Consider the following 27,451-nt stretch of genomic DNA (forward strand, 5'->3'; position numbering starts at 1 on the left):
GCGGGCAGTGGTCGTCATAGGTGTGTACAGTACTCATGTTTACAGTTGTTTACCTCATTAAGCTACCCCTAAACAACGTAGTTAATGGTGTGATAATTATACCCTACCTCTTCGGTTCATGTACGAAACGTGTTCAGCTCAAGATGGCCGGCGGTCTGTTATGAAGAGGATTTTGACCCGTTTATCTCTCTTGTATATTTGTAAACCGTTTCTCTATATATATATATCCTGGGTTATGTATTAAAATCTAGGCATGATACTTTCATCGGAAAAGAATATCCAGATTTTAATTGGCTGTGTGTTGAAATCTGGGTATTGTTTTTCGATGAGGGTATTGTATTAAAGTCATTGTCGAATTGTTAATGATGAAGGTAAGGGTATTTTTTTGTTACAGGACATTTGCGTAATTAAGGATTTCAGTTAATTCTTAAAATGTTCAGGAATTTCGAGGAATCACCGCAACAGCTAACTGACCTCACCTAACTTGACCAATAATCATGTTAGGTTAGGTAAGTGACGGTTGTAGCGATTACATAAAATTTCTGAAGATTTTTAGGAATTACAAAAAAAATCTTGAAAACTTTAGAAAATATCAGAAATTCCCACAAACAAAGACTCCCTTTAACACCACACCTTCACCACACCGTCACCACACCGTCCCCACATCACACCGTCACCACACCACACAGTCACCACAACAACACTACACCACACCGTCACCACACCTTCACCACACCACACCTTCATCACACCACACCTTCACCACACCGTCACCACACCCCACCACACCGTCACCACACCACACCTTCACCACACCGTCACCCACCACACCACCGTCACCACACCGTCACCACACCGTCACCACACCACACCGTCACCACACCACACCTTCACCACACCGTACCACACCGTCACCACACCATCACCACACCACACCGTTACCCAACACGTCTCCTACAAAACAACATAATAATTTCACTCCGTCGTTGCATAAATCAATGGAGGTAAATTATAGTAGAGCGGAGGAAGCAATTAACAACAACACCCACAGGTACGGCAGGTGTGAAGCACGGCGATACACACATAATATACACCCAGCTGATCTGTTTATATGCAACCAGGTGATTTATTTATATGGAGCAGCTCCGAACACCAGCCTCGAGTGTTGGGTGGGTCGGGGTGGGTGGTGTGGGGAGTGGTGCTGGTGTGAGTTGGTGGGTGGGTGGGTAGGGATGGGTTGGTGTGGGTGAGTGGGTCGGGGTAGATGGGTGGGTGGGAAAGGACGGGATAGTGGGGTTCAGATACACACGATTTGTATTGTATAGAATCACCTTCGAGTCGTTCATTCATATACCAACCCTGAACACGAGCCATTTATATACATCTAGATGATTTATATATTAAACCAAGTGATTTATTTATATGAAACTGTATCGGATATCAGTCTCAACTAAGGTTCACACTCGTAGTCACATACACACGAAGGGTTCATTTATGTGTGAAGCTGTTCCGAACCTCATCCTCGAATACAAGCGAATCATTTGAGTCATTATTTAGTATTTTATGTATCGGTTACACAACTGGCTACTTGGGCCCCAGTTCTAATAGGCCCTTTTAATCTATTCTTGCCTAACCGTCTGTCCTAATAGAACCCAATCCAAATGAGTTCTATTCTTAAATGGTTAGGTTAGGTTAGGTTAGGTTAGGTTAGGTTAGGCTAGGTTGTGTTGATTATATTGGGGCCTATTAAGTCTGGGGCCTATTATGACTGAGGCTTATGATTATTGGGATTTAATTTCACTAAATCCTTTTCCTACTGGGACCTCCTATTACGACTGAATCATTTAATACTAAGACCTCCTATTACGACTGAATCATTTAATACTAAGACCTCCTATTACGACTGAATCATTTAATACTAAGACCTCCTATTACGACTGAATCATTTAATACTAAGACCTTCCACATGACTGAACCTTTATTTTTTCACCACCTATTAGGATCAATATGTGGAAATACATAAGATATAGTGTTAATAATACCTTCAATATGGTGAAATACATAAGATATAGTGTTAATAATACCTTCAATATGGTGAAATACATAAGATATAGTGTTAATAATACCTTCAATATGGTGAAATACATAAGATAGAGAAAAACTTCGTAAATAATGAAAGCTTTAATTATGTGAAGTATTAAATATTTGTATTTGATTTTGATATTATTATTATGTTCAGTTACGTGATTATTTTCTTTGTATTTATATGATTGAATTTTTATTAAGTTGAATATATTAATGAACTAATCCTTCCCCTCCCCCCCTCCCCCTCCCCCTCCCTCCCCACCCACCCCCCCAAAAAAAAAAATGATTCGGTGGCAATTAAATTTTTTGATGTGATATTTTTTTTGTATTTATAGTAATTTTATTAAGCCAAGGATTAGATGAAACTATGAGGAGATATACACCAGAAAAAAAAATACTAAAAAGGAACTAAAAAAATATATCAGTCAACACATTAAAAAATCCCGAAAGTAGTATGACACACACACACACACACACACACACACACACACGCACGCACACACACACACACACACACACACACACACACACACACACAATGAAGACAATTAATTCCCAATCAACAAACACAACATAAACAACAAAACAAAGACAATGAAAACAAAAGACACAGAAATATATGTTAATAAAAGACACTCGGATTAACACAAACACTCGTACATTGTTTAACTTTACACAAACACTCGTATATAATCAAGATAAATTATGCCTCAATCAAGAATCGAGCAAAAATCCCTTTCCACACAGACTTCCTCTGCCCTCCTTCCCCTGCTCCCTCTTCTTTTCACCTTCCTCTACCCTCCCCATAACACCTCACCAAACGCATTTAAAAAACAATCAAATACATTACACGTCTACTGTGAGCGAGGCACCGATGGTTAGTTCACACACATACATACATACACACACACATACATATACACACACATATACTGTACACGGACATATATGCACACAAACACACTGGCACTCACAACTACCGATATACACACACATATTTACACACATACAGTACACACACATACACACAGAGGCAGGCATGAGGAAGAGGAGGAAGGAAGGAGGGAGGGAGGGAGGGAGGGGGGGGGGAAGAGGAGGAAGGGGGAAGGGGGAAGGGGGAAGGGGAAAAGGGGAAAGGGAGGCGATTTCCCGATCAAATGCAGTGACGAGGCCGATTTGGATAGGATTGATTTTATCATTACGGAGGAAGGAACTAACGCAAGCTGATGTAGGTGATTAATAGAGAGAGAGAGAGAGAGAGAGAGAGAGAATAGATATAGAAAAAATAATGAAAACGATAAATAAATATTGATAGAAAATAAAAAAAACGATGGGTAGAAAGATGACTAAATGGAATATTGTGAAGAAAAAAGAAAAAAAAGTGAAAATAAGGAAAAAAACGTCAAAGATAAAAAAAAACAAAGTTAGAATGACTGATAAGATAAAACAACGAAACGAAGACAAATACAAATATAAAAATAACTAAGAAAATAATACCAATAATACGAAAACAAAAGAATAAATAAGAAATACATTTTAACATATTCAAAGATACAATCAAACATTCATCCTACATTTTTTCAACATTCACCTTAGGTATAAAAAACAAAAAAAAAACCTTCTATCATGTCAGTAAGAATGTTGTTCAGTTGATTTGTTCACGAAGGTCACCAGAGGCGTTAATACAATCTATATGAACAAGTTTCCCCGTTAACTCAATGTGGGACAGTTTAGTCTTTAGTTCATGTGTACAGGTTCTTTATTATTATTATTATTATTATTATTATTATTATTATTATTATTATTATTGTATTATTTTCATTTTTATTAAACCTTAACTACCCTCAGGCTAACCTAATCTAACCTAACCTAATCCCCAGGTAGCATTAGGGTGTTTAATTATCAGGTGAAATAAGTTAGAGGTGCTAATCTTCAGGTGATCTCTTTCCCTCTTCCCTCTCTATTCTCCTACTCTTCCACTTCCCCTTCTCTCCCTTCTCCCCATCTTCCTCTCTCCCTCCATTTCTTCCTACCTACTTAAGCTAACATGCAAACAGAATGCAATTTAGTACTGTATTCATGATATTGGCTTGTCATACATATATACACGCTCTAGGGAATTAAGATATAACCCCCTCACCCCACCCTCCTCCCCCCTTACCCCCACCCCTCCACCCTCTCATCTCCACCACCTCACCCCCTCCTTACACACCCCTCCCACTCCCCACCTCACCCCCTCCCACTCACACCCCACCCCCTCCTCACACCCCCCTCCCCACCCCACCTCACCCCCTCCTCACACCCCACCTCCACCCACCATGCTTTTGTATACAACAGGCAGAATGCTATATACCTGTCATATGCAAATATCTAAACGGCCGTTGATAATTGTGAGCCATTTATACGAGAATTTAACCAATGTATCAACGGTTAGTGAATGATGATATGCGTTCGCTCTTTGATATTCAACAATGGAGAAAGTTGCAACAAGCACAGACATAATTTGTGTTGGTGTGTCGCGCATTATGGCTAAAGAGTTGTATTGAAGAACTTGCCGTCATTCCACCCCCACACCTCGAAAAGAAAACTTATTCCTGCTCATAATAATAAAAGTTTAAACCCTTAACAACAATTTCCTTTTATTATGTCAATCATTCAGACTCGGCGCAGGACAATGACAAAGGAATATATCAGATAAAAGGGTGTGTGTGTGTGTGTGTGTGTGTATGTGTGTGTGGGTAGCCAATGCTCACCACTACTGCTGCTCCCACCACCGCCATCATCACCGCTGACGCTCCCCGAGACCCCCCCCCCTGTGTAAACATTGACCGCAAGTGTTGCCAGCTGAGGAAACTCTTCTCTTACCCCTCAACCCATCAACCCATTAATACACTTCAATTAAATAGCCTCTTCTCTTATCCTTTCTTATTAAAAAATAATAAAAAAGTAAATATAAATTATCCTACATAAACATTATTACCAGATGGAGAAATATTCCCCTCACTATCGAAAGGAATAATCAAGAGGAACACATTATGGCAACAGTGTCTTATCATCTGGAGTGATATCTCTCTTATCAGTAATATGAGAATGATTGCAAAACTCGACCCCTATTCTCTCCCCTCAGCTCAGAAGTACTAAAACTCATTAATCCCTAAAATAATACCTCATAAATATGTCAGAAAATCCCACCCCCCCAAAAAAATTAACATAACCCTTAAAAAAAATATCGAAAAGTACTCGTAATAACTCAAAATTTCCTTATAAATCCCTAAAAATATAATTAAATCCCTAAAATACCCATAAATCCCTAAAAACACCCAAAAAATCCCTAAAAACACCCATAAATCCCTAAATACACTCAAAAAATCCCTAAATCCCTAAAAACACTCATAAATCCCTAAAAACACCCATACATCCCTAAAAACACCTCATCAATCCCTTAAAATAACTCATAACACCAAACATCTTACCAAAAAAAAAAAAAATACCACCTCGAGTCTACGGTGCGTCATCAACACCATAGTAACGACAGCAATAATTGACCCGTCATGCGAACGAACAAGAACGTGGTCTAATGACTTGGCAAACAACGAGATACATAATGAAACGGTCCGGATGTGATTGGGGAGAGAACAAAAAAAAAAAATGCGTATTTACTTTGGACAGGCGGCCGAACATGTGGTGACCAAAGGGGTAAAATGTGAGAATCATCTGCTAAATGCTATTGTGTCTAACCGTTCGTATGGGAAAGTGTGTGTGTGTGTGTGTGAGTTTGTGATGGTTCTCTGTTGGCTCGTGCCGTTTTCAAAGTCGTCAACGGGAGGTAGGTATAGGCCTCTGTTATTGTACGCCACCGCCCCCCCCCCTCTCTCTCTCTCTGTTCGCTCGTGTTTAAAAGCCGGTCAACGGGAGAGACATCTGTTTGTGTATTCCACGCCACCCTTCTCCCTCACCCGCACCCCTTCCTCTCCCTCCCTTCCCATCACCCCCCCTTCATCCTCTCTCATACCCCCCTCCCTTCTCTTCTCCCTCCTCTTCCCCTCCCTCACCCCCTTCCCCTCGTTAAAGATACTGTTGATGGTTTAGCGACCACTGACCTACACAAGGCGATTATACCAAGCTGTCCACCTCCTCGTTCTGTAACATATCTGAATGTGAATTAAAATTGTTATTTTTTTTTTCTTGGCCTGTAGTAAACTGTGAATATTAATGAGGTGACGTAACTTGTCAGCTCGTGTGCATAATCTGTCGCAGTAAGGTTCTCTCTCTCTCTCTCTCTCTCTCTCTCTCTCTCTCTAAGAATTATTTCAGTGGTGTACTTTTCAACCAATTACCCCGAAGATATATTTCAGCTTTATTTTTTTCAACCAATCATATTTCAGTACTTAAAATGTTTTCAACCAATTACGCGAGATTTTTTTTTTTAGTACTTTAATTTTCAACCAATCACCATTCAGTATTTTTATTCTCAGCCAATCGTGGAAGAGTTGTGATGTAATGTACAATCTCGGTTTATGGTGGATTGTACTGTACGTAAAATGCACTAAGGACGTGTATATTTGTTCCCCGGTCCGTATATGCCTCCGTCCGTCCGTCCGTCCGTAAGATAACGTACATAATACCTAAATACCAAGTACAGGGATATTATTCAAACTGTGTACAAACCTCTACATTAATTGACTTCTAAAGGTCATAGGTCAAAAGTCATTAAGGGTGGAAAGAAGCGTAATGGTTAGGTCATGAATGTAAGAAATATATTTTCTTGTCTTATTATTATTATTATTATTATTATTATTATTATTATTATTTTATTATTATTATTATCATTATTTTTATTATTATTTTATTATATCAATTTCCTTGTTTGTATCTTTTTTCTAGATTTTTGCTCATTTTCTTCTTTCTATTCTTCCATTTCTCTTCCTTATCTGCTTCCTTCTCTTTCTTCTTCTTCTCTTTCCCCTTCTTCTTCTTTTCTTAGACCTTCTTTCTCTTATACTTAATTATCTTCTTATTTTGCTTTCATTCTTCTTTATTTTCTTTCAACACTGCGTATTTAATAAAAGTATATTCACCAGAAACAACAAAATATAACCTGAGATACTCTTCCACATATCCCTCACGTATCAAAACATATTCCAATGACAACAGTACACGTAGAAATATTAAATCCCTTAGCAATGATATATAACACAGTGTCACGTGGTCAGTGTGTGTTTCGTGGTCTAAGGTGACAGTATGTGGAGTTATATTGTGAAGTATAACCACGTCATGACACTATACGGAGCTGTATTAAACTATGCAGTATAACCACGCCATGACACTATGACACTATACGGAGCTGTATTAAACTATGAAGTATAACCACGCCATGCTACTATACGGAGCTGTATTAAGCTATGAAGTATAACCACGTCATGACACTATACGGAGCTGCATTAAACTATGAAGTATAACCACGTCATGACACTATACGGAGCTGTATTAAACTATGAAGTATAACCACGCCATGACACTATACGGAGCTGTATTAAGCTATGAAGTATAACCACGCCATGACACTATACGGAGCTGTATTAAACTATGAAGTATAACCACGCCATGACACTATACGGAGCTGTATTAAACTATGAAGTATAACCACGCCATGACACTATACGGAGCTGTATTAAACTATGAAGTATAACCACGCCATGACACTATACGGAGCTGTATTAAACTATGAAGTATAACCACGCCATGACACTATACGGAGCTGTATTAAACTATGAAGTATAACCACGCCATGACACTATACGGAGCTGTATTAAACTATGAAGTATAACCACGCCATGACACTATACGGAGCTGTATTAAACTATGAAGTATAACCACGCATGACACTATACGGAGCTGTATTAAGCTATGAAGTATAACCACGCCATGACACTATACGGAGCTGTATTAAACCATGAAGTATAACCACGCCATGACACTATACGGAGCTGTATTAAACTATGAAGTATAACCACGCCATGACACTATACGGAGCTGTATTGTTATGAAGTATAACCACGCCATGACACTATACGGAGCTGTATTAAGCTGAAGTATAACCACGCCATGACACTATATTGGAGCTGTATTAAACTATGAAGTATAACCACGCCATGACACTATACGGAGCTGTATTAAGCTATGAAGTATAACCACGCCATGACACTATACGGAGCTGTATTAAGCTATGAAGTATAACCACGCCATGACACTATACGGAGCTGTATTAAGCTATGAAGTATAACCACGCCATGACACTATACGGAGCTGTATTAAGCTATGAAGTATAACCACGCCATGACACTATACGGAGCTGTATTAAGCTATGAAGTATAACCACGCCATGACACTATACGGAGCTGTATTAAGCTATGAAGTATAACCACGCCATGACCGCTGTAGTCTTCATATATATTAATATTGTTGAGATAAATATTGTGTCAGAATGTAAGTGTTCACCACAACTCTTCCTTCCTCCCCTACAGGCCAGGACGCCCTCCGAAACGCCCACATGAGATTCTGGGGATGAGTGGCCTCCCTGGTCCTTTAGGGCCAGGTGGGCTGCCGCCGCCACACCTCTCGCCGGAGGCACTGATGGCGCTGAAGAAAACCCGCATGGACGCCCGCGACTTCCCGCCTTTCATGAACGGCGGCGTGCATGGTGAGTTGCGCTCCTTCATGAACGGCGGCGTGCATGGTGAGTGTCGTCCCTTGGCGCCCCACCCGGGTGCTGACAACGACTCCAGGATAAACGTTATTAATGGCCTCATTTTAGGGCGAGAATTGTTTGATCTTTATTTATTAACTCTGAAGATGTTCATTTGGTATAATTTCTCATAGAGTTCATCGCATTATATGTCACATCGTCCAACACATATACCTGAAATATACATCAATTATTGAGGAATAATTTCATTCTTAGACAACTTGTCATCTTCCCCCGACAGATAACGAGATCGAGAAGTCACCTTTATTGTCAAATGGGTACAACCCTCCCCCCAAGGGCTTGATGGCCCAGTACATGGCCCTAAATGGGGGTATGCCCCACCCGGCGCTCCTGGCCCACACTGGGCTTCCCTTGCCGCCCCACCCCGCACCATGGGCCGCCCATGCTACAGACCACCCCTTCAAGAACGGACCCCCACCTGACAGCCTCGCACGGTGAGTAACTCCTTCACTGCCGGGGACCAATACGTCCTCACCAGCATCAGATGGATGTTGGATGTTACTATAAACCTTTCTTCAATTTTAAGTCTCCCATTTCAATAACATCAATTCATTTATTATCCACACTAAGATTTTTTATTTAACATTCCCATTATTAACTTTTCACTAAATAATGTAATTATATATAAATTTTCTTACCTTTTAAATTTATTTCTCTATAATCTTCATGCGTCTATATTAACTTTTGTTGTGTATGTTCATTAGTCGTTCCTGCTATATAACCACATCTATGTTTATATCTCTCTATATACCTTCCCTACACATTCATCTCCATCACGTCTACTGTATGTCTTGTGTGTTTTAGTTCTTGAGTCTGGAGTCCCACATTTTATTATTCAAGTATAGTGTTGATCGTTGAGGTATGCTCTTTCCAATCAAACGTATATGCTATTAATTAATTTATCATTCTCAATAACAAAAAATTTAATAAAATAAATACAAATAAAGAATAAAACAAAGTGAAAAGGGAAATAGAATAAGGTACAATAACACAGAAATAAAAACAAAACAAAACACAAGAGAATTTATGGAGGCAAAAACAGAAGCGGTCCCAGCAAACACCCTCCCACACTCCGCTACGCCACTGGTTCCCACACACAATCGTTCTGGTATCACGGGTAGCGGCGAGGGAACTTTTAAAAGGGGTCAGTCAAACTAGCTGATTAGAATGTCATGTAACAAGCAACGACAGTGATGACCTCGTTATAAGGCACTAAAGGAAGGGGAAACTAACGCTAAATTACCGTGTTGTGTTGTGGTCCTCGTTAGCTTATTTAGGGGTGATGGAATGGAGAGTAAACGTGTCGAGGCGTTATATATCATGATCATTATTAGCGGTGCTGATAGGAGAGAGAGAGAGAGAGAGAGAGAGAGAGAGAGAGAGAGAGAGAGTATACGGAAGTTTTCGATTAACAACCAAAATTCCTGACCTATACGTGGTAAAATTTTCACACACACACACACACACACACACACACCAGCCATGACCTAATTAGCTCCGTTATTCACTCAAAAATGACTCGACCTTCAATTTCAATTCTTCTGACTACTTCTACCATCATCATCATCATCATCATCATCATCTTACCGCCACCTTTATCGTCCTGTTATCATCACTATTGCCAGTTGTCATCACTCTCTACTACTCTTTATCACTATTATCATCATCACTAGACTTCATCACTTTTATCATCCACCATCATCAACTATTATCATCACCATCACCCCCCCATGTCTTCACAATCATCACCATCACACACAATCATCACCATTATCATCATCCACTGCCATCATCACCCACTATCACCACCATCACCATAAATTTTAGTACTCATTATCCTATATTATCATCACCAAAACTCTTTCGCATCACTATTCTCATCATATATATGTTAAAAACTCATCATCATCACAGAGCATCACTATTCTATCACCAAACCTCATCACCTTTTTCATCATCTATCGCCAAACCTCATCACCATCTATCGCTAGACCTCATCACTATCATCATTTTCATCACCATTCTATCACTAAACGTCATCATCATTATCATCTATTACGAAACTTCATCACCATTTTCTATTCCACAACTCATCACCACCATCACCATTTTCATCACCATTCTATCACCAAACGTCATCATCATTACCATCTATTACCAAACTTCATCACCATTTTCTACACCACAACCATCACCATTTTCATCACCACAACTCATCACCATCACCACCTGTATTTCAGATCGATGGTGTGGGAAAACTGTCGAGCGTCGTATGATGAAGTTCTCAAACATCTGGAGAGGTAAGACCCACATTCCGTTTTCTGTTCATGCTTCCCAATTCAATTTCAATTTCAATTGTTTATTCCTTGATAGAGGAAGCGGGATCCTAGTGCTGTCACTAGGTACCCCTGTACAATGACACCAGAAGCATCTGGCAAGTGTCACAAGTATATACAGTATAAATATTATAAAGGGGCTTACTAAAGCCTAAGGAAGGAAGGATATTCCTTTAACACATCATCAATATTATTTACAAAATATCTGGTCAGTATGGGGAGGATCATCGTGTCTCCGTCAGGGGGTCGTGGAGTGGTGGTCCAGCAGGAGTCACGGAAGCGTTGTGTGTGGGGACATCTTAGGAGGTAGTGGATAAGGGTGCTGCTGTCGGGTCTTCTGCATAATGCACAAGAGCGTTGCTCAGGGGATGCGGGGATACCAATCTCCCAAGCAAAGTCATACCCAATGATGTTACGGGCAGCAATCACGTCCCCCTTCCGCGACCCTTTCCCATAGACGTACGAGAGGTTCTTCCCAATTTATGTTACTCTACAAGCTTATTATCTATCGTAGTCTACAAGCTTATAATTACCTATCGTACGCTACAAGCTTATGAATATCTATTCATTATACATGTTTACGATATATGTATACCTGTATGTAGAGATAATATATATATATATAAATGTGTGTATACTTTACATATTACATAGTTCATTTTTTTAGTACTGTGTAGGTCACCAGTAAAAGGTAACTCACAAGTAACAGGTAACTCACTAGTAACAGGTAATTCACTAGTAACAGGTAATTCACTAGTAACAGGTAATTCACTAGTAACAGGTAACAAACAAGAAATACATAAAGCTCATGCCTTCGACCCGTGCTTATCATATGATCTTACGTGGGAACGAACCCGGGTCCACTAGATTGCACACCACACTTTAAAGTAGACGGAATAAACATTGTACGTAGTGAAGTTAACATACTAAAACCGGTCACGTTACTGTAAGATAAAATCAGGTTAGGTTAGGTTGGGTTAGGTTAGGTTAGGTTTGGTTAGGTTTGGTTAGGTTTGGTTAGGTTAGGTTAGGTTAGGTTAGGTTTGGTTAGGTTAGGTTTGGTTTGGTTAGGTTAGGTTTGGTTTGGTTAGGTTTGGTTAGGTTAGGTTAACGTTTATGATTGTGTTATTGTTCTCGCTCAAACCTTCAGTGGTAAAAATGGCCGCCTCCCTATACGATATTATTATAATTCACTCAGTCAAGTCTAACTTCCACGCCAGCAATTATAAAATAATCTTGGGTAATAATATATAATTTAGATGTTTATGAATGGGGGGGGAAATATTATGTTGTATTCAGGTGTGCATGTACAGGTGTGTGGTGCAGGTGTGTGGTGAAGTGTGTGGTACAGGTGTGTTGTAAAAGGTGTACAGTACATGTCTTAAGTACTGTACACGATGCATCTATTGTATTGTACATTACTCCACGGTGGTGTTGCATATAAGTGATAAATACTGTATTGTAAGTAGCTGTAAAGTGCAAGATGTACTGAATTAAATAACCCTTATAAAATACATCCCCTTTCTCAACTTAATTCCTGTGCTATTGTATTTCGAATAAATTTAATCTAGACATACACCCAAAAAAAAAATTCTAGCAGGTTTGTTGACAAGTACTAAGAGAATAAACAAAATGTCTACAGCCACTTGTTTCCCTCCTTCAGCACATTTCCTTCACCTTCTTTTGATTAAACTTCTCTTAAGGAGGAAAAAAATGGAGGAGTGGTTGGCAATACGCTTTTGTTCAGGTAGAGTGCGTGGGAAAGGTGTCTGTCTGGTCCCCGCCACCACCTCTCCTCTATTACAATACCTATCACCACTATAACTAACATACTCCGCGTAAGCTATAACTCTTCTATGAAATCATTTTATAATAGAGAGTAATAATTCTTTAATGTAATTTGCTATACACGTTCTCTTTAGCGTTCTCAAAGGCACTGACACAAGAAAGTGAGTTTGAGTGGTATTATGTCAGGCTCTAGTGACAATATATAGCCTTCATATATGGTAATTTAATATAAGAACATTTATATATAATCCCTTTGATATATACAATAATATATATATATATATATATATATATATATATATATATATATATATATATATATATATATATATATATATATATATATATATACTATATATAAAGTCAATCCGTTTGTAAATTCGCGGGGAAAAAATTACCCCAAAAATATCACCTTGTTGTGCGTCACTTCCTGGACTCGACATTCATTTGTTTCAGCCGTGGCGGGTCTTGAGAGAGAGAGAGAGAGAGAGAGAGAGAGACAACACCTGGATTCTCAAAGAGCCAAACGCTTCCACTTTTATTTCTCTCCTCACCTTCGTACTGCTGGATCTGTGAGAACGAATCCTAACACTTCACTCAAACCACATTGAAAGGTGGACAAAATGGCGGTGAAACTATACTGAAACTCGAGCTAAATACGTTTTCTTAACTTAAAATCATAAAAAAAAAATCCTAACATGAATATTTCTGTCAAAAGTTACGGTAATGTTGACAAATAATCCCGACATATATACACGTAAGCCTCAGTCAAGTATTATAAACAACGGTAATGTGACCTTACATTATGTAACTGGTCGACTAGAATTCATATACCGAGATGTTATCAGGAATAAGATATAGTATTAGTTATATAAACCACGCCAGAATAAACCATTATCTCTGGTCTATACTTAAGGTGGTTTAAGGTGGTTTAAGGTGGTTTACACTCTCAATGACGACACTAAATGAGATGATAATAGAAAAAAAATACACACACAAAAAAGGAAAAAAAAGCCTAATTACTTAAGACCATTAGAGCTATTTTAGTAACGACTTGTGTTATTGCTCCAGATATTTTAGTAATGTTGCCTATGTATATTTACACAAGATAATTAACACGTCTGGAGGATATTGCGGCGAAGGAACGTGAATTAGTGACCACCGTGTAAAATAACTACTTGATTTAGAAGGATCATTAAAAAACAAAAGTCGATCACGCCCTCTAACTAGCCTGTCAACACCTGGTCGTCATTGTTGAGTTAGACGCCATTACTGCTGGACGCTTACCCACCCCCACCCACCCACCCACTAGTTGTCAGTAAATATATGAAAACCAGCTTAATTTAGGTGTATAACTTGCATTCTTTTATTCTTATAGGTTTATTAAACACTGTAATAGTGGAGTTTATTATTATTATTCAATGGTTTAAGTTATAGCCGCGCAGGAGGAAGAGGAGGAGGAGGAAGAGGTTTTTTAAGAGCGGGTAATCGGGTGTTGTTGGTGGTGCGGCGGGCGTCTCTACAGTGATGATTGTTGCGTGTCTGTGGGCCGTAAGGGGTCACAAAACACCACGTTAGACCACCCTTGTCAACCTAATGTGATCTAATAACCATGAAAGCCTGAAATCATCATAGGAATAAGCGTCATTACGTCTCCTGTTTGTGTGCATGTTCTACAAACGGTCTCAATTATACGCTGTCATTCCGTAATCTCTCTCTCTCTACTTTTTTTTTCCGTCTGTTTCAGTGTTGTATTTTCTATATTAATGATATGGAATAAAAATATATATCTCACATTTTTATCCGTCTAATTTTAGTGTATAAAAAAACATATTATATATTTATTTTAGTTTTCCGCTTGGTTTATACGTGTGCTCCCTCGTGACGTCACAGGTAAACAAAAGCACCACCGAATAAAGACAAAGTGTAGAATTTTTGGGATCACCTGAAGATTCGTCCATCAGCTAAATACGTATGACCTGACCTAACCTAACCTAACCTAACCTAACCTAACCTAACCTAACCTAACCTAACCTAACCTAACCTAACCTAACCTCCACAGGTAATGATAGTGAAAATGAGAGCCACGAAGACACTATAGATAATACTACAAGGTATAGTGTTAATAGTGATGTAACTACTGATAATGAAAGTTATAATGGTGATTTGTGATAGTGACTGGAGTTGTTGTAATGGTGAACGGAAAACGTGGTGTTGGTGACGTGGAATACTGGTGATGGTGAAGCTATGGATGATGATGATGATAGTGAAGGTGATGTATAATGATGATTGAAATAACCCAGTAAACGTTATGGTGACATAGGGTGTAAAATGATGGTGACAGATAGGGTGTAAAATGGTGATATATATGGTGAAAATGATAGTGACATAGGATGGAAAGTGATGGTGACATGGGTGAAGGTGAGGAAGGTGAGAGTCTCGAGTGAAAGTGCATAAGATACTCCCATTCCAGTCTGAGTGTGGGTGAGGGGGGGGTAACCTGAGAGTGGGTGGGGTGGGTGGGGTGGGTGTAGAGGGTGGGGAAGAGACTTGACGTAGCGTGAGAGTAGGTGGGGAGAGACACAGGGTGGGTGGAGGTGACATGAAGTAGGTGGGGGGACACGGGGTGGGTAGGAGAAGAGACAACGTGACAAATATACCTAATTATCACCAGGTTAATGCAAGACACTCGCCAACCACATAAGACAATATAATCGTTGGTGATTGGTGAATGGAGACGCTCAAATCGTCTCCCATTGGTGGTATATCTTAGTTGTTGGCTGTTGATTGGCCCGCCGGGTGATAGTGCTGTTAATTTAGATAAAAAATAAATAAACATGGCCATTCTCGGGGGAATATAAAGTTATACAAGAGGGTAAAATAAAAATCACGTTTGGGGCAGATTTATAAAAGGGTCAGATTTTACGCTATTTCTTTACGTAAGATTATCACAAAAATTGGATTTTTCCAGCGTGCAAAACATAGATCATTGTGGAAATATGAATTTGTGTCTAATGACCGCAGTTACGTTGCATTTTTCATTTCGGGAAACGGATATGTATGCAATTAGTGAGTTTGCAAGAAGGTAATTGATATAATAAAGTATTGTGCATGATTTGATTACGTTTAATGACCCCGTATTATGATTATTTATCTCCATAAATCAAGTCGGGATACTTGTTGGCTTCAACTGCACATTAGGGAAACATCGGTATTGTGGGTGGAGGGTGGAGGGTAGGGTGGAGGTGTGTAGGCCAGGGTGGAGGAGGAGAAGAATAGGTGTGTGGGGGTAGGTGGAGGAGGGTGATGGAGGAGGGAGATGGAGGAAGGTGATGGAGGAAGTTGATGGAGGAAGAGGAGGGAGGTGTGTAGGGCAGGGAGGAGGAGGAGGATGGAGGAGGAGGAGGAGGAGGAGGTGTGAGGAGGAGGAGGAGGGGTGAGGTGTGTAGGCAGGGAGGAGGAGGATGATGGAGGAGGAGGAGGGAGGTGTGTAGCGCAGGGAGGAGGAGGATGATGGAGGAGGAGGAGGGAGGTGTGTAGGGTAGGTATTAGTGAGTCAATAATATAATGCAGGAGGCAGGAGCTTCCTCAGTGGGCGCGGGATCACAGGATGTTTCTGCAGGATACTGTATTGAGAGGTCCTCCTCCCCCCCTCCTCCTCCTCCTCCTGACTCCTCTTCCCCTCTTTTGCCTCCTCTTCCTTTTCCTCCAACTCTTCTGCTTCCTCTTCGTCGGCCATCTCATCATCTTCCTCTTCTTCTTCCTCTTCTTTTTTGTCCTCCTCCACCTCCTCTTCCTCCTCCACCTCCTCTTCCTCCTCCCCTTCCTCCTGGTGCTCCTTCATGCCACACTAACAACATCCAGGTAATTTGACTCCTAGATTATGTCCGTCCACTCCTCCTCCTCCTCCTCCTCCTCCTCCTCCTCCTCCTCCTCCTCCTCCTCCTCCTCCTCCTCCTCCTCCTCCTCCTCCTCCTCCTCCTGTTGCTACTCGATCCCTCCATTGCCTCCCCCTCTCCCCCCTTCTCCCTACCTCCCTCCTTCCTCCCCTTCTCCTACCTCCTCCCACATCACCACCACTACTACCCACCCACCGAACCACCACCATCGCCACTACTACCACAACTACTCGTCACTCCACCACCATCAATAGTACTACTACCACCACCTATCAACCTACGATAAACAACCCACAAAGGTTCCTACGATAAAAATCTCCCTTATTTAATGATGTGAGAAAGTATCTAACTAACTCACTTTAAAATGCGACATAAAGATGAATTTTCAATAGATATTACGTTAAATTTCTTCTTTAACTATATATATGAGTGATAATTTAACTGTCTCCCTTAAGTTACGATATAAAAATATATTATCAATAAATTGGAAGTTAATTTTTTTCCCTTTATACGAGAAATAACACAAAAAACACCAAATCCAAAATGGCGACTAAAATTATACCAAGACTCTACACTCAGTATCAAAACACCTCCTTAATTAGTAAGAATGGAAACAACTCGAGATTCTGCGTGATGTAACCTCAGATCCCCCTGGTGGCCTGGGGCTATACTATTCCACAGACGTAAACAATAATAAGTTCCACCCTCTTAACCTAAACCCCTGTAACTCACTCTCAATCGGAAACTAAAAGAAGGATACGTATGTTATCACCGTGACCAATCAGAAGCCGATACTAATTTAAGAGTGAAATATGTATGGCGGGGGAGGTATCATTCAGGCCAATCAGAAGTCGCTGCATGTTGGTAATGGGTGGTGGGGAGTGTTAGCGTGTGGGTGATTGGCATGGTAGTGTGAGGCATGACGCTGTTCCCTCCCACCCCTCTCCTCCCTCCTTCCCTACACCTCTCTCCCTTCCTTCCTCCTCCTCCGCCCTTCCCCTTCCCTCCACACCTCCTCCACCTTCCTCCTCCTCCCCTTCCTTCCCAACTTGACTCCACCCGATACAACTCTCTCTCTCTCTCTCTCTCTCTCTCCTCCTCCCTCCACTGCCTCCCGCACTCTACCTGTCCAGACCGATATAATTTAACACAACTCACTTGCGCATGACAACGGGAACGCACTCTAGTGTGTGTGTGTGTGTGTGTGTGTGTGTGTGTGTGTGTACGAGTTTATGATAGATAAGAAATATGGAGATTTATTCTTTATGGCGATATTATGAGTGAAATGTATTAAGTTACGAGGCAAATTTATGAGTAATTTAAGGCATTTAGTGACTTTATGAGTTTTGTTGAATTATTTGACAGATTTATGAGTATTGTTGAATTATATGACAGATTTATGAGTATTGTTGAATTATATGACAGATTTGTGAGTTTTGTTGAATTATATGACAGATTTGTGAGTATTGTTGAATTATATGACAGATTTGTGAGTTTTGTTGAATTATATGACAGATTTGTGAGTTTTGTTGAATTATATGACATTTATGAGTATTGTTGAATTATATGACATTTATGAGTATTGTTGAATTATATGACAGATTTATGAGTTTTGTTGAATTATATGACAGATTTATGAGTACTGTTGAGTTATATGACAGATTTATGAGTTTTAGTTGAATTATGTGACAAATTTATGAGTAGTGTTAAATTATATGACAGAATTTATGAGTTTTCTTGAATGATATAACGGATTTATTAGTTATATGATATTTACTTCGTTTTTTACCAAGTTCTATAATTTTATTTTATTTTATAGTAAACATTAAGACCATATCAACAACTTATATGAGCTATGACTAAATAATATAATCATTTATAATTTTACAACAAATTCCCAGAGTTTAATTACAAATTATATGAGGTTTCCGATTTACAACAAATTATTAGTTTTATTTGGGTTAAATAATTACTCTAAAATAAGAAAATTACTTTTTATTTATTTTTAGACCAAATTTACTGAATAAATATTTATCTGTCGGTCAGTCTACTTGTCCATCCATCTATCCAACCATCTATTCATCCATTCTATTCCATCTATCTATCTATCCATCCATCCATCCATCCATCCAACCCCACCCATTCCCACCCATTACCATTCATCCACCCATCCATTCCCATCCATTACCATTCATCCACCCATCCATTCCCACCCATTACAATTCATCCACCCACCCATTCCCACCAGCCATCCATCCATCTAAATTACAGGTAGCTAGAGCAGGTAGAGCCGTGGCACCTGGTAGGCGACTGCGCTACACACGACCCATTTACCTGCGTTACACCACACCTAGTACTTACTCAGTTAATTTTCAATATATTATGAGTTTTATGAGTCTAGACGCGGCGTCGTGTGTGTGTGTGTGTGTGTGTGTAACCGATCTGTGAATTACCAAGAAAACGTATTATTTGATGTAGTTTATAATTCCTTCCTTAAAACCTCTAATGAGACAAGAATATAAATGACAGGAGTTTTATATCAATATAGATGAAATAAAAAAACAAAAACATTGCGATTCAGATTTATAAAATATTAAATAAGAAAAAAACAATAAACGGAAAAAAAATGCGATTCAGATTTATAAAATATTAAATATGAAAAAAAAAATTAAATAAACGAATGAAAAAAAAAATGCGATTCACATATATAAAAACATAATTAGAGATCATCATCCGGATGTATTAATAAATTACCTCACGTAGAAAGAAATAAACTTCAAAATTGCCGCACGGAGGTCATTTAAACATAACTATTACCTCCACTAATTAAAACTCAAAAATAGCCACCAACCTCCACCATTTAGAGTCATCCCTCCCTCGTTTCTACAACCCCTCCCCACAACCCTCTCCCCACAACCCTCTCCCCACACCACCACAACATCAAATCCCTTCCACCTAACCTAACCAAACACAACAAATGTAGTCTCAACACATGACAATAAGAGAGTTAGAGGCGAGATATAGCATCAAATTCTATATAACTTCCAGCGCGCGTGGGGGGGGGGGGGGTGGGTGGGGGTCATTGCATGTCAAACGGCACTAAATCACTAACTATCAATTAAATCGTGGTGCATTGTAATAACCAGAGAGGAAAGAGGCCTTATGATCCATTGATTACCGTTCTTGTGGCCGTCTCCTCCCTTTCTCCCCCCTCCCCCATCCCCTTCCTTCCTCCCTTCCCTCCTTCCCCCTCCCTTCCTCCCCCTCCCCACTGGTCGCCGACACGGTTCTGCTGCCTATTCTCTCTTCAAGGTATCACTAATTTCTGGATTTACTTCGTGGTTTTTTTTCTGACCCCTTCCTTGAGTTATTAATCAGATCTCTTTTAGCTCAATGATTATATGGACATGGTATATAAGGAGCTATTTTATTGATGTATGGAGGCTGTATTTTAGACCGGGTATGGGGGGAGTTGCTCTCTTTCTCTCGCTTTCTTTATCTTTTCTTTCTTTCTTTCTCTTTCGATTTACCTTGTTCTCTCTCTCTTTCTTTCTCGCTTCTTTTTTCTCTATATATTTGTTCTTTGTTCGTCTCTCTCTCTCTCTCTCTCTCTCTCTATAACCTGGCTACCATAGTAAAAATTACCTCTATATTTCCATTACTTTTAATACACTACATTTAACTTACGGCTTCTAGTCCTTTCATAACTAAAAAACAAAAAAAAAATATCCCCCATTTCATAACTTTCATCTTTTCATACATTTTTTTTTAATCTTAATTCCTTATATATTTTTTTTCTAACCATTTCATAATAATTACCACCTTAACGACTGGTTTAATTACCTCATTATAATCACCTTTATGTATATTCTTATTTCGTATGTATATTATGCACCTTTGATCTTTATGAGAAAACCACAAGTCACGTTCGGTTATTTTGTCGTCGTTTCAGAAACTTTCGGTAAAACTATATAATACCGGGACGTATGGCTTGTTGGGGAGGGGTGGGGGAGAGGGGGAGGGGTGGGGAGGGTGGGGAGAGGGGGGAGGGGTGGGGGGGAGGGAGAGAGGGAGTAGGGGGTGGGGGAGGGGTAGGGAGAGGGAGAGGGGTAGGGAGGGGAAGGGGGGGTAGGGAGGGAAGGGGGGGGAGGGGGGGTAGGGAGTGAGGGGTAGGTGTAGGGAAGGGTAGAGGAGAAACGAAAGCAAGACCTATATTGTTCCCCAAATAATGATGATAATAATAATAATCTGATGTTCAATAATGGCCCATGATGAAAAAATAATCAGATGCAATTATTGGGGATATCAAAAGGCGGAGACCGAACTGTGGAAGAAACAGCATAGAGAACAGCAGAGAGAACAGCAGATGTGAAAAGTTATGCTGTTAACTTTTCATATATTATTTGTTCATTATTATTCAGTTTTAGGTTAGGTTAGGTTAGGTTAGGTTAGGTGAGGTTAGGTTAGGTTAGGGTCGGGTCGGGTCGGGTCGGGTTTAAGACATTCTCGAGTCTTTGGGTGACAGGAAATGTTTGTTTTAGGTCTTAATTTAGTTGAATTGACAAAGAAAATGAATTATACACGTTTAATACTGATAATGATGATTAACACACACCCATGAAGAAACATACATACGAAACACACACACACACACACACACACACACACACACACACACACACACACACACACAGTCTCGTCATAATAAACGTATCGAACACTCACTCTACCATCTGTCTGTAAACAATACTCAACCTAACCGTGTTCTTCTAATGAGACTAAGAACATGATAACACACAACACGAGGTGAGTGAGAACAAACACGTGTTAACTTAGAACAATACACCTCACTACACCTCACCCTTCTACCTCTTGTTTCCTACGTCTATCACACCTCCCCTACACCTCCCCACACCTCCTCCTTACACCTCCCCACACACCTTATCAAACCTGTCCTGTGTGTCGGCTCTCACTATAACCACCTTCCTTACCTGTTAATTGGTTGGACTCTATAGAGATATTTTCTTTCTAGGAGGGAGGTGGAGAGAGAGAGAGAGAGAGAGAGAGAGAGAGAAAGAGAGAGAGAGAGAGAGAGAGAGACATTCCCAATCCTACGAACTGTCTATGTAAACAAACAATCACACAACAAACTATAGATACCACAATCAGTAAAATAGCTATTGTATGACCCGGATATAATTACTAGCTAGAGAAGACGTGAACAAAAGATAGTTTTTAGTTGGGAGGGGGAGGGGAGGCACAGACAGCAACAGACGTGGCCTATAATCCTCCCCCGGAAGCTGTCAGCCTTAGAGTGTCACTGCTATCACTCCTATCACTGATCTCATCCATGTCACGATAAGCTGTCACCGAGATGTTGTTATGAATATGTGAAAGCATCGTCGTGTCTCGCTACATACCCCCCACCACCCCCACCTGCACCCCCTTCAGCTGACGTGTGTGTGTGTGTGTGTGTGTGTGTGTGTGTGTGTGTGTGTGTGTGTGTCATCCTGCCTGTCCCTCCGTCTCTAAAGCATTTCGCTACACCAGCTTGTCTGTCTCGCTCTCTGAAACACACAACAGGAGGAGGGAGGGAAGGAGGGGGATGATATGCCATTTTGACTGTTGATAAAAAATATGCCTCTGATTAAATTCTAAAGAGGATACATCTTGTTGATGGCTTGGCTGGCTGGCTGGCAACATGAGGGGTAGACTGAGGGGCCACATGGTAGAAAGTTAGTAGAGTTATTAAGAGTAAAATCATTTTGCTGGAATAATGTCACTCATGTTCTCGTAAAATATTTTCTGTTAACCTAAAGCCCTTGAGCCATCTTGGTGTGTGTGTGTGTGTGTGTGTGTGTGTGTGCGCGCGCACGCTTCAACAATTAAGACCTTTTAACACGCTGTTGACAATACATGATGAATAGCAAAGCCAAAATTTAATAAAAAACATAATATTCCTAACAATTCTTCCTATCTCTCCATTCTGGGCTAAAGACAGGTTATTTACCTCACTGGAGAACTTTGTGCTTTACTAATTACTCACCACACAGGTAACTAAAAACATCAGGTACACTCGCTCTCCCCAAAAAAGTATCTCTACGGAGGTGATCGATGAATTACATAATGAACACTGTGACTCCTGTTGTCTCGGTAGGGTTGTCAAAATCCTTCGTCCATTGTGTCATATTGTCTCATATAAAACTGTGGAGATATATTTTTTTTTGGGGGGGGGGGGAGCGAATTGTACCTCTCTTAGTTAATGGTTGATGGTGACTTATAAACATACTTGAAGACCTTAGTAGTTATTGAAGAACAGATGGTGGACTGTAATGATAAGATTTATGTATTTGTGTGTGTTATGTATATTCTATGTATTCTCTATCTCCATGTATTCTGTATGTTCATGTGTTCTGTATCTTCATGTATTATGTATGTTAATGTATCCTTTACTGTATCTTCCTGTAGGATACGTGAGGATCGTAACCGAGCAGACCGGGTGTTAGGACTGGACAGGGATGAGCCTGCAGACCGGCCAGCCTCCCCGCATAAAACAAATGGTGAGTTCTTTATTATTGACCTGTGACGCGTCCATGTTAAGTCATTTACCACGAACACACATACGGACCTATTTATTTTATTCAGATTAGAGTTATTAAATCTATCATCCGTTATTTGAGGGTTGGATTATAATTTTTTGTGGGATTATTATTATTATTATTATTATTATTATTATTATTATTATTATTATTATTATTATTATTATTATTATTATTATTGGTTTTGGATGATTATAGTGATTATATTTTGATTATTAGGTGATTATCCATGGCTCTATAACTTCAATGTTTTTTTTTTTAATAATTAATTGTATCGTATAAACATCTGTCATAAACATTCTCAATGATCACTTGTAACATAAACATCTTGGCTATATAAATTAATATAAAAATTTCACCTGAGTCATGTATATAATTGCTTTATATAAACACCTGGTCATTAAGACACCTGTGCGATATGGCTTCCTAGGTTACCTAATCATTTGTGTTACTTAAAACACCTGTAAGACATAAACACCTGCTTAACGTCATCACCTATATGTGTCATGGATACCTGGACAAATTAAACATATGTGTACAGCAACTTTTACATGTGTCGCAATTTACACACATGTCACCATCTACACACATGTCACTATTTACACATGTGTCACAATTTACACATATGTCACCATTTACACATGTGCTACAACTTACACATATGGCATACCTTACACATATGTTACCATTTACACATGTGTCACAATAACTAGCTTGCCCACCTCTCCAACAGACCACCACCATCACCACCACCACCTTGCAACCCTTCAGTCACGCCTGTATCCTGACCGCATCTATCCTGACCGCATGTGTACACCTCCTGCAGGATACGGAGAGAGCGACGCGCTGAATCTGAGCAGTAAGAGCGACTCCCGGGACGACCTGAGTGATGCCCCTACGCCCCGAGACGACCGCGACGACAAGGATGATGGACTCTCCGACGCAGACGACCTCGATGATAAGAATGGTGAGACGACCTGCTTCCTGTTTGGTCGGGTTCGGGTTATAGTGCGTTGTGTCGTGTATGTGTATGTGCGTGTGTATGTGTCTGTGTATGTGTGTGTGCGTGTGTGTGCGTGTCGTCTAATTGTATATCACTGTTACATGCTGGGCTCCTCTACCAACCATCAGCTATAGAATAATAACTCAAGTCAATATACTAAACGTGTGTATTAACGCACTATACAATACACTACAAGATATACACCATACATAACCACACCCCCCCCCCCCTCATCCAAATATTGTAATACTGTGAATAATAAGTTTTTTTTTCAACCCCTGGGAATATGTATGTATGTATGTATGTATGTATGTATGTATGTATGTATAACACTTAACAATACACCACCGTAGTATTACTTGTTACTGCTTCTATTTCACCAGGTATAAGGATCAAATAAGTGCTTTTTTTTTAATGTCTCGACAAATGATGGGAATAAAAACACCTGTGCTATTATTTTGTTTGTTTTAGTTTGTTTGTTTGTGTGTGTGTTGGATATGACCATGACCACTGGTTGTTTAATTATTTCCCACCAGAACTGCAACATGAATGGGAAGAATAATTTTTTTTTTACCTTCATTATTGCTTATTGTTATTGTTTTTCATTGCATGGCCAGGTATATTTCCTACCTCATGGCTACTAATTAACTCAGCCAGGTGTGTCTCTCTCTTTCTCTCTCTCTCTCTCTCTCTCTCTCTCTCTCTCTGCTCAGTATTCCCTTGTAAATACACTTTCAGTTCCCATGGCAGATACTGAGTGTGTTCATGTTGAGTGTGTTCATGTTGAGTGCGTTCATGTTGAGTGCGTTGATATTGAGTGCGTTGATATTGAGTGCGTTGCTGTTGTTGAGTGCGTTATGAGGTTATTTGACTATTTCTACTATTCCACTTTTTCCATGTCTATTACAAAACTTAAAGCGTATTATCATTTATACTATTCACCGTAAATTATCAAAAGACCTTATTTCTCACATTACAAATTGGGGAAATATATGGTAATTTATTCTCCTTTAAGGATTTATAACTATATTTGTAACTCTTCGTGGCTAAAATTCTTACTAGCAATATATTACGTCAGAATGTTCTAGCCAATAGGAATTACAATACCGCCTATTTTGCTATAATGATTAATACGTTATTATGTAGTGAATGTAAGAATACGTTAACATGAAAAAATTTGTGATTTAATGAAGTGACTACAATAAAAAATAAATAAATAAAGATTAGAAATAATAAAAAAAAACGAGAATTTCCCCAACTGGTCATACGTGTGTAAAGGCGAATAAAGACAAAACTCAATTATGTTACAAAAATAAACACAAACTTAAAGAAGTTTCTCTATTTGACTTTATTATTCTTCATCTGATTCATTAATTATCTACATTGATGATTATTCAGAGTAGAAGAATGTTTTAAAACGTATTTCCAGCTTATAATACTCTTGCATCGTCATTGGTTAAGAAAATGAAATAAAAAACAATCAACTCCTTCCTGAAACTATAAGCTCCAGAAGTTAAGGAACCCCCCAGCTGAGACTAACATTCAGAACTAGTATCACTGAATTACGTCACTTATTTATCTTTATACAGCAGAGAACACGATTATATTACTCGTATTACAGACGCAAGAGGAAGAGGATCTTGATCTTCTTGAGGAAGACTTGGCTGCGTCTCCAGTAAAAGTATCGGTGATTTAATAAGCCGTGGTGACAGTCGCTAGTCCTCCTGGTTAAGGGATTCGATTCTCCTCCTTAAAAAGAGTTAGGATTCTCTTTTGTTACGACTTGGTTAACATAATCTGATTTCATGCTACTTATGATTTTTGTTTTTGTTTTTTGTTAGTATATAAAATTGAGGTTTTATTACATCAATGCGTGGACAAGACTAATTACTTTATGTCGATTATATCTGATGTGATGAAGATTAATGTCGTAATTTATTGTAGTTATTACACATACATACATACATACATACATACATACATACATACATACATACATACATACATACATACATACATACATACAAGTAATGCTATTTAATATTTCTATCAATTTTCCGTTTATGATTTAAAAAAATATTCCTCAAAACAGATATTTTTTTCCTAATTAATATTCATCTACCAGTATGTTGAACACCTGGCAACAGTAATTAACCTGGATTAATTAACCATCACCTTAACCTAACTTACCTCCGTCTCTGAAACAGACCTGAGCGATAGGGAGGACTTCGACTACCCAGACCGCCCCTCACTACACTACAACAACAATAACCTCACCTCCGCCGCCAACAACAACAACAACAACAGCAGTTCAATCGTGGGTGTGGCTGGTCTGGCAGGAGGTATGAGTAACCTTCTCTCCGGCACCATCAGCAGCAGCAGCAGCAGCAGTAGTGTACCAACGCCCACCACCTCACAAAGCTCCGCCCTTCTTCCTGTTAGCGAAGACCGTTTACCTCCAGGTGAGAAAAAATAAATAAAACCTCTTCTTCAGGTAGATAACTTGGAGGTTTTATTTCTCCTACGTGAGTTAAGTTCCTTAATTCGTAAAGTTTCAGTGATATTGTTTGTTGTTTACTTAATGATTCTGTCATCTTGAAATCGGGTTTATTTTGCAATTACCTTTGAAATCCTCCCCAAAAAACCTGTTATTTACGCCTATAATTATATCTATATTAATATCTGAATAACACTTGTTTTCCTTTTTTAATCTGACTGAAATAAATCTGATAAACAAAACTCGCATGATGTCAATCTTTTGTTTGGGTCGCCCCACACACACACAGGTTTGAGTGGGCTGGCGGGACTTAGCATGGGCGGCTCAGGAGACGTGACGACGGCCACTCCGCACCACCCGCCCCTCTCCTCGCTTGAGAACCTCCTGGGCAACATTCAGAACCTCCTGAAAGTGGCAGCAGAGAGCGTCAGGCACGAGGAAAAACAGTGGATCAGAGAGAAGGGTAAGTGAGGGAGGT

General features: G+C 39.5%; 1 protein-coding gene across 6 annotated transcripts in view; it reads left to right on the forward strand.

Moving 5' to 3' along the window:
* The window catches only part of LOC121878491 (dachshund homolog 2-like), a 143,404-nt gene that overhangs the window by 86,277 nt on the left and 29,676 nt on the right, over nt 1–27,451 (forward strand). For 4 of the 6 annotated variants that reach the window (XM_042384790.1, XM_042384751.1, XM_042384758.1 and 1 more), the window contains 7 exons: nt 8,610–8,821; nt 9,072–9,285; nt 11,092–11,151; nt 23,343–23,434; nt 24,207–24,440; nt 26,684–26,938; nt 27,263–27,436. In XM_042384790.1, coding sequence (XP_042240724.1) covers nt 8,610–8,821; nt 9,072–9,285; nt 11,092–11,151; nt 23,343–23,434; nt 24,207–24,440; nt 26,684–26,938; nt 27,263–27,436 — 1,241 coding nt within the window. The remainder of the gene's footprint in view (nt 1–8,609; nt 8,822–9,071; nt 9,286–11,091; nt 11,152–23,342; nt 23,435–24,206; nt 24,441–26,683; nt 26,939–27,262; nt 27,437–27,451) is intronic. The other 2 variants (XM_042384781.1, XM_042384766.1) reach the window with 2 other exon arrangements.

The sequence above is a fragment of the Homarus americanus genome, unplaced genomic scaffold (genome assembly GCF_018991925.1).
Source record: "Homarus americanus isolate GMGI-L3 unplaced genomic scaffold, GMGI_Hamer_2.0 scaffold26492, whole genome shotgun sequence".
Lineage (NCBI taxonomy): Eukaryota > Metazoa > Arthropoda > Malacostraca > Decapoda > Nephropidae > Homarus > Homarus americanus.